This window comes from Abramis brama (assembly GCF_963993115.1).
Source record: "Abramis brama genome assembly, chromosome: 23".
Classification (NCBI taxonomy): domain Eukaryota; kingdom Metazoa; phylum Chordata; class Actinopteri; order Cypriniformes; family Leuciscidae; genus Abramis; species Abramis brama.
This window is the reverse complement of record NC_139985.1, coordinates 25,598,174-25,611,394: the sequence shown is the minus strand read 5'-3', so window position 1 is coordinate 25,611,394 and position 13,221 is coordinate 25,598,174. Positions and strand designations below refer to the sequence as shown.

Genomic DNA, 13,221 nt, shown 5'->3' with positions numbered 1-13,221 from the left:
TTGTTGAATATTAAGAATTAAAGTGGATTTAAAATTCGAAATGCAAGTGAAAATTTCACCTTTTAAACATTTTCTACATGGCAAAACGTGATATCTCCCATTGTTTTTTTTGTTTTTTTGTAAAAAGTTTAGATATTAATTTAGTGTTCTCTCACTTTTCATTTTCACATGAAAATTAACACCTCAGTTGCATCACCTTTTTGGAGAAAGAGATTTAAAGGATTAGTTCACCTCAAAATGAAAATTTCCTGATAATTTACTCACCCCAATGCCATCCAAGATGTCCATATCTTTCTTTCTTCAGTGGAAAAGAAATTAAGTTTTTTGAGGAAAACATTTCAGGATTTTTCTCTACATAATGGAGTTGAAAGGCAACCAGAATGTTGAAGTTCAAATCAATGCCGTTTCAAAGGGCTCTGCACGATCCCAGAAGAGGAATAGGGTCTTATCTGCCGAAACGATCGCTCATTTTCTAATTTTTTTTACCATTTAACCACAATTGTTCGTCTTGTGCTGGTCTGCGATGCATGTTGGAAAGGTCACGCGTCACGTCATCTCACGTCAAGTTATTTGTCCGTGTACTCCGGTTCAAAAAGGTAGGGAAGGGCGAAAAATTCCATCTCATTTTCTCTTCCAACTTCAAAATCGTCCGACATCTTTGTTTTAATTTATTATTATTATTTTCTTCTTTTTTTTCGTGACCTTTCCAAAGTGATGACGTAATATGTGGCGCAAAACTGAGCACAAAACTCATCAGATGCATGTACTTTACGTCGGATGCCGATCGCGATGCGGGAGTTAAGACCGCAGTTTGAGCCAGCGGCTCGAATTGATATGGCTCTGGCCCTGTGTCCACAAACAATTCACCCTCCTCCACGTCAGGTGAAGGTGGGGGAGAAAAGTCCTCAACTTCAAATGACAGCTCTGTTGCAAAGCTACTTGCGTCACTCTCCATTTTAGAGTCTGACAGCAGCTGTCAATTAATCCGTCACTGCGGGTCTCAGGTTAACGCCCCCCCGCTCAGCCCCGCCCCCGGGTCATCCCCTCTATCTCCGTTGGGGTCTGCCCACTTTTCCAGCATTTTTCAAATATTGCAAGTGGGTGGAGTCAGGCTATGACCAGGGGTTTAGTTACCCTTTAAATGTTTTCCTCAAAAAACTTAATTTATTTTCCACTGAAGAAAGAAAGACATGAACATCTTGGATGGCATTGGGGTGAGTAAATTATCAGGAATTTTTCATTTTGAGGTGAACTAATCCTTTAACTGTAGAACAGCATTTTACTATTTTATGAAAGCAAGAATCTAATCTCATGTCAACTCCCGCAGAACAAGACATTGATTATTCTCTTTTGTCTGATAATCAAAATGCTTTTCTTTTGTTGGTTTGTGTCTTGAAATAGGAAACTGTTTGGGATTAGCATTCAAAATCTATCTGGTAAAAAGTCGCACAGTGAGTAGGAAATACACTGCATTTTTTTTTTTTTTCATAAGTCATGGACTTAGTGATTATATCAGTTTTTTTTTTTTTTTTTTTTTTTTTGGAAGACCTATAAGAAAAGGCGACCCCAAAAGTTTTCGCATTCTTGGCAACACTTAAACATGTATGAATGCGACTGCATTATGCATGAAACCACATGTCAAACTCGGGTCCTGGAGGGCCACTGTCCAGCAGGAGTAGCTCAAATCAAGGCTGCGTTTAAGTCCAATTTTTTTATGCCCTTCCCTCACCATCTTCCCTCCATCTCATTCACTCAGATGTACGTCATTGCTTACATTGCATGAGTGTGTAAAAAAATGGATCTCTCTAGGCCCTTGATAACGTGGAATCCTATGTGGAGCTGATTTATTATTTATAGTTATGTTTATAGTTTATAGTTATGATGTAAGGATAATCAAGTTTGTTCAGTTCAATAAGTGTTTATCTTGAAATATAACTAACAATATTCAAGTTATTCTTATGTTAACTTTATATATATAAAAAAAAAAAAAAGACTTCACAGCAAGCATGTGTGCCACGACCTGAAAGTGGACTTTTAAGAATTATCCTAAAAGGCCTTTTACTATCTATTAGATCACAGAAGGCATGTATAGTAGATTGTGTAGGACAGGTTTTTTTTTTTTTTTTTTAGCTTTTAAATTAAGAGAAAAACAATTTGGACACTTTTTAGGTTGTCCAATGTTAGTGGAACATGTTCAGTGGGATTCTCTACAGCTGTGGTTACTTTACTAGGACACCTGTGTGAAATTGAGGAGAACTGACATCAAAAAAACACATTGACAACAGTTAGTAAATGTCTCATAAAGTGAAGGTAATGGCAGGTGCCATTTAGTTTGATATTTTGCATTTGATGCAATGACGTATTTACATGTTGAAAGACTATATCACCTAAATGCTAAATGTACCACAATGGACTTGTATTAGCTGAATCCCATCATACCTGCATGGCGATGGTTAGGGAGGATGCCTGGAAGTGTTTCTCGATTCCATCGGCTACTCTCTGTGTGGTCATGAATAGATCTGCCACCTCTTCAGGACGAAGATCCCGAAACCGCTCAACGACGCGAAGAGGACACACTAGAACATCTGTGAGAGGAGCTTGTCAAGGGAAAAACATTTAAATTGAGAAAAACACACATTATCTACATCAACTCCTGAAAATATGAGATATGAGAATAACTTAAATTAATATTCTGGGCTACATTCAATTCAAGTTCTATCGAAAACAACTGTGACATAAGCTTCACATCTCTGATTCTACCTTCAATCTTTCTTTTAATCCTGCAGAATGCGTCGCCCAATTGACTTCTCTTGAGAATGTATTACTTTTAAATATGTTTTTTATTTGTTATAGGAATATTCTGAGTTTGATACAAGTTAAACTCAATCAGAAACACTTGTGGCATAATGTTGATAACCACAACAATTTGTTTCTACGCGTCCCTTCTTTTCTTTAAAAAAGCAAAAATCTGGGTTATCGTGAAGCACTTACAATGGAAGTGGGCCAATAGGGCCAATCCGTAAACACTAACATATTCCAACATGATCTCACGACCAATTCGTACAAATTCGTACGAGTGATAAAAAGGTGGCTAATTCGTATGAATTCGTACGACCTCACTCGTACGAATTTGTACGATTTGTCTAAACCCACGTGATGGGTAGGTTTAGGGGCGGGGTCAGGGGTAGGTCATTCGTATGAATTCATACGAATTGGGCAACTCCTAAAATATGTACGATTTAGCAAAAATCATACTAATTCGTACGAGTGAGGTCGTATGAATTCGTACGAATTAGCCACCTCGTAGAATTCGTACGAATTGCCGTGAGATCAGGCTGCATATTCACAGTTTCAAAAGTATAGCCACAAGATGTAAGCAATATGTGTGTTAACATGATTTTATTGCTTTCTACTTCTCTGTATGAAGTTATATCCAATTTTGCACCTTTGTTGCCAGCGCAATGCCAAAAACCATACATTGGCTGTAAAAATTAAAATATAAATTTTATCTAATAATACACAGGAAAGAAAAGCATTTGTTTTTGTGTGTCACATTTCAGCTTTTAATATGGCCCCATTCCCTTAATTTATTTATTTATTTATTTTTATTTTTTTGGTAATAAACATTATGCCACAAATGCAGTTGATTGATCTTGAACTTGCATTGAACCCGGAATATTCCGTTAAGTTGTACTTACAGTAACGCAAAAGATTCCTTTTAGCCTTTGTAACAGATTCACCTTTAACTGACAAAGTGTTTTCTAAAGTAATACAATGAAAAGGTATTGCAGAATTCGAAAAGAACAAACGCACAAGAAATGAAGACAGACATTACAGAGTGGCAAGTATCACCTAACTTAATCCAGACGAATAGAAAACTCTATAATAACTACACAGGAAGACAAAACAGGGCCAGGCTGAACATATAAATGAAGAAAGGAGCTGTGGACCCTGAATTTTTCTGTCCCTGCCCTGAATACTAATAACGTAAGATCTACAGCAGACACACACACACACTGATGTAAACCCCACACACGCAAACCCACATCCTTCTACACAAGCAAAATAGAGCAGATCCTCCGTGCCAGACAAATTATTGGAATATCAATGGTTCTGATGTTGGAGAGATAGGCCCAATTTGAATTGGAAATGGATGAATGATTCTGATAGGCATCAACACTCAAAAGAGAAAGCTCTGAAAGAGGAGTCCTCCTTCACAACTGTCCCGTTTGACTCCGAACAGCTTTAATTAAAGAAGATTCATAACGTCTCATATCATACGTCTAATTTTTTTATTGTTGTTTTCTTCCTCCCAAATGTTCCGTTTCTATTCTTCCTGTCCTTCAACCTTTGTAGCAAATCAAAAAAATTCACTGCAAATCAAACGCATCACTGATGAGTAATAACCTCACAATCAAAGAATAAGACTTTTGAATATTGCTAATACAAAGAATCTGCCCTTGAAACTCTTAGCCAATCTGTTTTATAATGTTATATTAACATCAATAAAGCCATTGTTTGCATTTCACTACTAATACTACCATCACGCTACCGATAAATGTTCATAAGTTAGTAGCATTCATTTTAGTTAGTTGCTTCCTAGTTACTTTTTGATATATATATATATATATATATTTTTTATTTTTTTATTTTTTATTTTTTTATTATTTATTATTTAATACCTCGCAATTTTTAATCAAAGTGTCATAACTCGACCTTCAGGTGAAACGACAGACTTCTCTCTGGTGACTTTTCCCATATTTTTTTCTGCTTAAACCCAGCCCCATTTAATAATAAAAAATAAAAAAAATCAACTGAAAGCTCACATTTAGATCTTCCTCCATCCAATCAACAACCAAAGGACAGACCCAAGTCTCCGTCCTACATTTTTTCAGTTTCACTTAAATATGCCACGGAAGAAAAGATATGTCGCTACTTTATTTATATTGGGAATTTTATAAGCATAAATTCCATGGCACACAGATTAAAAAAGAAGTTCATTTTCAATTAGTTTGAACTTTTATTTATACTTTTTGGTGCTGAATAAAAAGTACATTTTACTTCGCATCGTTTCATGCAACTCGATCATCAACTTGAATGGATTTTTTCCAGACTTCTCTCTGGTGACGAACTTCTCCAGTCATTTAGTCTGTTCAACTCTGCCCCTTTCTTTCAATCGACTGCAAGCTCACATTCAGATCTGCCTCCATCCAATCAACAACCGATGGATAGAATCAAGTCCCCACCCTACATTTACCTTGCATGTATGTCACTATACGTAAGAAAATATCTGTTGCTACTTCCATTTCATTGTGACTTTAAGCTTTTGTGAATTCCTGAAAGCTCAAAATCTGTAAAATCAGAAAGGTCATTAAACAAGTCATTGTTGGTCATTGGTCATTGTTCAAAGAAGTCTGACAATGCAGAAACTCTTGAAGCAGAGCATGCGAAAGTAAGCAAACTAAATACATATTGCAGGAAACCAGGGGGTTACAGGTGGGACCCACGCTTTAAAAATAAGTCTCTCTCTCTCTCTCTCTCTCTCTCTCTCTCATTATTATTTTTTATTAATTCATGTTCAAATTTAAAAGAAAAAAACTTTAAACATGCTGATATGAATACTGCAGTAAATGGACTTCTTCAAACACATTTTTCCATACATTCACATATCAGTGTGGTGTCTGTTATATAACCATAAAAAGAGTATATCTAAAAACAAAACTTAAATACATTCTTACAATTTAAATTCATTCTTACAGCCAGACAGAAATAGATCACACTGTCTCTTGCTGTTTGTAGGGCTATGAGTACATTAGGCCACTCACAGCAGTGTGGTCACATCAGAACTGAATTCATCCCGGGAGTCAACGCAAGAGGCACAAGAGATACGTTTTGGCTTTCATGTCCATGCTTGCTGGAATGTAATCAGATACTGTATTAACTGGTGTCTTTCTTCACAACATGGACTTTCACGCGCGTGTCACTGGGGATGGAGACAAAACTTGCTTTCATCTCTTTCTCTTTGCACATTTACAGTCCTTTTCTGATGCCTCTTTTCAAACATCTGCACTTGTTATTCTACTGAAACACTGACAGATCTACAAAAGAACTTCAGCTCTGCTAACCCCGGTAGACGTGTGGTGGGCAAACTGAGCAGCTGGGTAATGTGATTGGACAATAACCACATAAAGAGGAAGGCATGTCAATAAATAAGGTAGAAAAACGGAGATGCCATTAAAAGCGCCAATGGATTGCAAATCCCCAATTAGCTCTTGGAATCACATTTGGGAGCTATACAGTTAGCTGAAAATTAAAATGGCAGAAGCCATGGCAGGCAACAGGGTGAAATTTAATGCAACAATTAGCGCTTGGCACAGGGAAACGTGACCTCTCTGATAGAGTGTGGACTGTGAGCTAAGGATCCAGTTATGTGTGGTGAAGAGCGGGTCAAGAAGTCAATACAGTGCTAAATGTGACCAAGATGGAACACATGAAGTCTCCACCTCATAATTTCAGAGCAGTGTGACCCGTCGATTAACAGAGGGGCTGTGCGGCTTTGGACTTTGCATGTGGTATTTTTCTCTCACTGACGGCAAAGTGTGTAAAATTTTAGTTTGCTTGTGCGATCGCTTTTTTCCCCTGAAAATAAAGATAAAGCAAAAGGTGCGAAGAGGTAGATCAATTTTCTCTCTCTTTTTTGCTTTCTATTTTCCCTCCAGCTCAAGTTGATTCTTAATAGGGCTATTTTGGACGCACACAAAAGCAGGACACGAACTGAGCGATACAGACAGTCTTTTAGCCTGTGATGAACTCAGCGGGGGGAAAATGAATCAAACTGCCTTCATACGCTTCACACCCTAACTGCAAGTCTGTCAGAACAAAGAGATCTCACACACAGCTACTAATCCAGCCTGTCTGAATTATTACAGGCCGCCTAAACCGGCCAAAACATGCCAGCCGCCCGCTAGAGTGACAGAACTGCTGGCAAAGGGCTTTTTTTAGCAAAACATCTTTTTCAGCATTTCAAAGATGCCAAGAAAAAAAGAGACAGCGAGATAGAACTGAGTGACACTCTGCTATTTATCAACCTTCCAAACCGGCTCTTCGATATGCCAATTGAACCCCTCATGATTTTGTGTTGTCCTCATTGCAAAAACAGTCATTGCAGACAAATGGCTTTTTAATTGCAGTACGAATCCCTGCAATCACAAGATGCTAACTTTTATGACATCAATCGTCTAAACGTTTTAAAATAAGCTCTGACTAATTCAAAAGCCTGGCGTGGTCATTATATTTTATATGCCGTTCGCATCATACAGTCGCGTTTACCCTCTGCACAGATGCAAACACAAGCACACAAACAGCAATTAAACCTATAAAAAAGGAATCAGGGCAATTAAACAGCATGCCGGGCAAAAGAGAGAGACTGGTTATGTTCTGGCAGGAGCGTAGATCACATTTCAACTTGGGGGGTGGAATTAGTTTCACAGTTTTGATTAAAATATTGACAATTTGACATTTTCCTGAAATTGGGGGGGGATTGTTTATCTACTCCCTGTGTATTTGCAACGTATGTGTGTTTAAAAAAAATAAATAAAAATTGACAAATGTTACGTCAGCAGGTCATTATCACAAAATATACCAAGGTTAGGACCCTGATGCGAAATCCTCTAAAGGATTTATTTCACATTAATGACTGTCTGACTTTACATTACTCTGCTTATTATACAGCTACTTAACAAATATATGGATATGAGTTGAAATTGTTTTACTGTGTTAGAAGAAAGGGACCGTTCAAACAAAAAATCTAAATCATACTGTGCGACACCTTACTTTCATGCTGTGCAAAACATTATATTATTTTAGTATATTATTTTAGCAGACAGACAGACTGATTCAAGATGTTTCTCTCTTTAAAAAATAAAATAATAAAAATCAGCATAGTCACTAGATTTGCTAAATTTTTGAGGTTCATTGACCTGAATTTAGAAATTAGAAAGTAAACTTGATATCATTGCATATTAGCCAATAGCATTATTACTAAATTATATAGCTACACAACATCAAAGGTTTTTAAGCTACAACATGCACCAGGCTTTATGTTAATAGTCAAACTTCTGGCTTTTGGAACTATAAGCGAAATTGCCTTAATCCGCAAAACAAATTCCTTCACGTTCTGATAGCTAATCCAAAAGGAACCATCATTCTCTGTCATAAATGATCTCCCAATACGCCACTTCGCAAGGGAACAGGGGTGTGCAAGGTGACAGAAAACTTTTACTATCTAATAAAACATTATAATTTGTGAGAGCACACATGGGACACATCTGCATATATCAGGATTATTAGGAAAGGTGACAAAAGCTCACTAGCGTTCAGCCGTCAGAGAGTAGGTAATGCCGCGGGCTAGATATCACTGCTTGCCTGAAAATACAGCATCCGAAAATTCAAGGTGGATTTTTTGAGGCTCTGATCCATGAACTTGCTCATCATCGCTCTACACACCTTGCTGCACCTTCAGGTTAATGGCAGTATTCACACACAGATTCATTCACGTGTCTCTGTCCTATTACGCTGTGACAGACGGTCTCTCTGTGGCCTGCAGGATCATCCTTCACACTTGATTAGCAAGGCAAATAGGCAGGAACGGGAGCGTATCATGGGAGAAAGACTTCACATGTGACACCTTCAAATGGACGCCACCAACCCCAGGGAGAGTTTAATATGAACACAACCCGTTTTCCTGTGACACACAGGATGACGGGAAAGCAATAATTAGGAAAGGTTACCAATGTGATGACAGAGAATGACTAATCTCAACAGTACTGAAGGCTGAAGAGAATAGTTAGCAGTATCTACGTAGGATTCCTACAAACTGGTTAGTGAAACAAAAATGTTCATGACACCAGCTGGATCCCAAATGAATGGCCACAAATGACAGGGAAATTAATATATTAATATATAACTGACAATAATGAAACCCGGCGCTTCAGTGCAATTGGTAACATTGGTAACAGATACTCAATTTGAGGTAGATATCAAATACTTTAAATACTAATAAAATTGTCAAAGTTACGTTTCATTAAAAACCAAACCTCAATCCTAACCCTTACCCTATAGTAACTACATGCAGTTAATTCTTTTTACACAGTACTTAAATGCATAATTACACCATAACAGACACCTTAAAATAAAGTGTAAACATTTATTTTAGGGTGTCCTTGTTACAGTGTAAATATACAATTTAGAAGTGCGTAATATTAATTAACAACATGTAGGCTACTTACTTTAGGGTTAGGGATAGGAGTGGGCATTGGTAATTTTCTGTTATTACTGAAGCACGTAAATATATACAACATGTAACAAGGACACTGTAAAAAAATAGTGTTACCAAGAAGTCTCTAATGCTTACCAGGATGCATTTTTGATTAAAAACACAGTAATATTGGGGCATATTATTACAATTTTCAGTTTGAATACATTTTAAAATGTAATGCAATTTCGTCACCGCCTTTCGCCCCTCTTGCGACTAGGGCTGTCACGTTAACGCAATATTGCAGTACCGCGCTACTGACAAGCCAACCGCAGAGGAATGCAAGTAACCGCAGCAACCGCGATATTCGATTTTTTTCTTTTTTCATAAGGCTATACTCTTCTTGTTTTGAACTGTGTGCATGTGTATTGAATGTTAAATAAGTTAATAATAATAACAAGACTGTTCTTTTCATGGTGATTTGTACAGAGGCGTCGTGGATTTGCGCTTAAGCCTAAACAGACACTAGGCGCGTTTCCATTACAGATTTGCTCAAAACTTTTGCGATTTTTTCTGGCTGTGAAATGACGTGAAATGGAACTGTGAAATGACGGCGTTTCCATTAACCAATGTTATGCGACTAAAACATATTTTTTTCCTTTCGCAAAAAGTCATTCCAAAAATCATGGCAACGGACGTTGGTAGGTTTATATATATATCACAGCCACGTACCGCACTAGACATTATTATTAAGGAAACGTAGGCGTGTTATCCAAGCATTAATGGCAAGGAAAGACCCTTATACTGTGAGCGGCACATATGAGGTGTTTCTGGGTTTTTCTCACTTATTTCTGCTCCGAGGTCTTGATTGTGGCATTTCTTTGAGGTTTAGAATCCAGTATTTCTGTCATTCTTTTGTCTTTTATGAATTTAATAAAGAACTCTGTCTCGTATTCTGTCCAAACACACCGCGCCTTCTAAGTCAGGTGACTGTAAATGCGCAAAAACTGTTTCCATTGCAGTTTTGCGAAATATTCCTTTTTCGAATTGCCTGAAAAACTACCTCATGCGAGCGTAAAAACTTTTTTGCGAAGTTTTAAATGGAAGTTTTTGCGAAATTGACATGTTTCCATTGGGCGTATTTTCAATTCGCAATTTCAATTTGCGCAATTTGAAGGGTAATGGAAACGCGGCTAGTGAATGAGAGATCGACTGAGCGAGTGCGATTACCTGCTTCTGTCTTTGAGGTCAAGACCAGTCATTTACAGTATATTCGTGAAAAGGTTGCCGTGTCCAAGGAAAGCGAAATATTTGTCGTATCATCCTTTTAACGTTTAAGGGTATTTACCATGAATTTCGTCAGTGGTCAGCATTCCACAGCGCGAGGAAACCGCGAAAAAACGCATGAAATCAATACCATTGGTCAGTGAGCATCAGCTTCAGCGTTACCCATGCGACTCATTGCTGGTCAGCTGAGCCTTGAAAAGTGCAGCTCAAAGTTAAAAATAATTAACACCTTGTTTCATTGCATCTTTTAATGAATCTATCTTTTTTGAACGTGTTCGTTGAATGAACGATTTAATGACTCATTTAATGACAAGACAGTCCGTTGCTGTATCAGTGTAACTGCACGCAGCCTTTCAATGCGCAGAGACACTGTTTAGTTTCGGTTACACTAGTTACTGAAAATGTCCTCGTTTTTGTGCATGCTGACAACATCGTAACACTTATTTATACAGCAACAAATAAATATAAATAAATATAAACAAATAAATGGCGATAATACCACATATTACCGCACCGCGATGGCCCTGAGGTCAGGGTTAGTTGATAGAATAATGGAGCCTTCACGTGCTATGGAAAAGATGATATTTTCCACTTGTGAACTGGTATTTACCAGTGTGTTGTGTTCAAGTGCTTTTGTTGTCGTAATGTAGGGAAAAGATGGACTCACAGATCCAGACCTGTTATTTGGCTAAAACAATTTTAGATTGCTTAAGTCATCTGCTACAGCAAGAAGATGATTTATCAAACTCAAACGGTAAATAATATGCTGTATATTTTCTAGATCATGAATAGTAGAGATTTTTTTAGGGACAAGGGAGTTAATAGAGCTAATATTTCTGTTTTAGCTGCAAACGCTAGGTCTACCCTTATGTGAAGCATAGCTACTAGCCTAATCTTTCCTACCAGCTCACTATCCGCTAACAGTAGCAAAAAAACATTTAGTTGTGTACAATGCTTACCATTCACGAATCTTACGTTGCTCTCCGCCATTTTGAAAAGGTCAAAGGTTATCTCATCTCGGCAACTCGTGCATCAAAATATTCTACGAGCTGCCCAGTGGAAAATACCACATGAGGGGTTGTTCATGTGCATTTTCCACGTCGGCTTTTGGTATTTACCATAATTACCATAGCACGTGAAGGCTCCATAAGTCTACATGTACGTGCAAAGTTAGTCAGTAGATAGTCAGTAGAATGTCTGTTGGAGGAGCATCAAAATAGAGTGTTAGCAGATATTAAGTTAGGCAGTTGTTGACATGTAGTTGCAAAGTTACTTAAAGTCTTATTGACCCCAAATTTTTTAGCAGTAGTGTGTTTGAGAAATATGACATGAAACAAAATGTTACCCAAGGTTACCACAAACAAAATAGGCTACTTAAGTTATGAAAACCGATTCACTTTAACGTGTATATATTATTTATACTGTTATATTTTATATTGTATATTTTGTGATTTAAAATATACATTGTGTCCCTGAACTTGAAAATGAAAAAAATCTCTGTTGAATTACTGTCTTCATGGTAACAGCACAAACATAAGCTATTCTTACACCATTCTTTTTTTCTTTTTTTTTTAATTAGTAAACCTCAGTTTCATTAACATAAGCCATTAATCTAACATAAGCCATTTTTAAATGCATAGACATATTTAACGTATAACAATCATTTAAACGAATTTGTCACTTCAATTAAGGAATGACACAATTGACAGATCAGAAGTTAACATTAGTTAGTTAGAAATTTCATGCAGCTGTTTGAAACATTTTTATATATACTCATAATTAAATCTCTATGAACTCATGATACTTTAATCATATACTTGATTTAAAAATAAAACTTTAGCATGGTTTAATATTTCAGGTTTCTTATAGCATTTGTGCCTTGCATAAACTGAATAAAGTGCTGTCATTGCTAACTAATACTAAAACTATTGTAACTATGTACCTGAAATATATTAAAATACAAATATTAGACATAAAACAAACTGAAAATTAGAAATGTTGTCTTGGCATCTAAATACAAAGTTCTGTCATGAAACTCTAGATGGTGCAGGCTGAAATCACACCATTCTCTATAAGGCACAGCTGATTGGTTCCTGCTATATCAGTAGCCAATGAGCTGGCAGCTCAGCTTTCAAATACTTGATCAGCATCTGCATAGCAGTTTGCAGTGCGCTTTCAGAAACCATCCTCCTTCCCCAGCTCCACCTGCATAGATCTTATATGGGTAATTCATGTATGCTATTGTACAGCAGCAGCATGTCTTACTTGCTCAAACATATTAACATTGTCATATCCATAACCACGCTAACAAGCGTCCTCTAGTGGCGAATCTTACATACTGTGCCTTTGAATCTACTCTGCTTTACAGTTTGACAAAATGTGGTTAAATTGATCATCAGGGTCTTGAAGCCATTGCTTCCAAAATAGCTTTGTTAAAATTTTGTTTGAAAGTTCTCGTCTTAAGTAAGCTAGACTTAATGTTAATAATGCTAATGATGTGCCAAAGCTTCAAAAAATACAGGAAAGTGTATGAGGCTGTTTTTGCCGGTGATGTTTAATGTGCTTTTTTTATTTGTTGCTGTCAACACCCTATCTTCAGTTTAGACTTCACAGTGGGCTCTAAACCTGAATTCCCATCAGCACACTGAGTGGCAGTGAAACAGCGGGCGCTGGCGTGATGA

At 37.1% G+C, this 13,221-nt stretch overlaps 1 protein-coding gene across 4 annotated transcripts in view; it reads right to left on the bottom strand.

Annotated features, from left to right (window-relative positions):
- fhit (fragile histidine triad diadenosine triphosphatase) overlaps positions 1–13,221 on the bottom strand; it is a 328,718-nt gene that overhangs the window by 79,409 nt on the left and 236,088 nt on the right. For 2 of the 4 annotated variants that reach the window (XM_084101377.1, XM_084101375.1), the window contains exon 4: positions 2,440–2,585. In XM_084101377.1, coding sequence (XP_083957503.1) covers positions 2,440–2,585 — 146 coding nt within the window. Of the gene's footprint in view, positions 1–2,439; positions 2,598–13,221 lie in introns of all 4 variants that reach the window. The other 2 variants (XM_084101374.1, XM_084101376.1) reach the window with 1 other exon arrangement.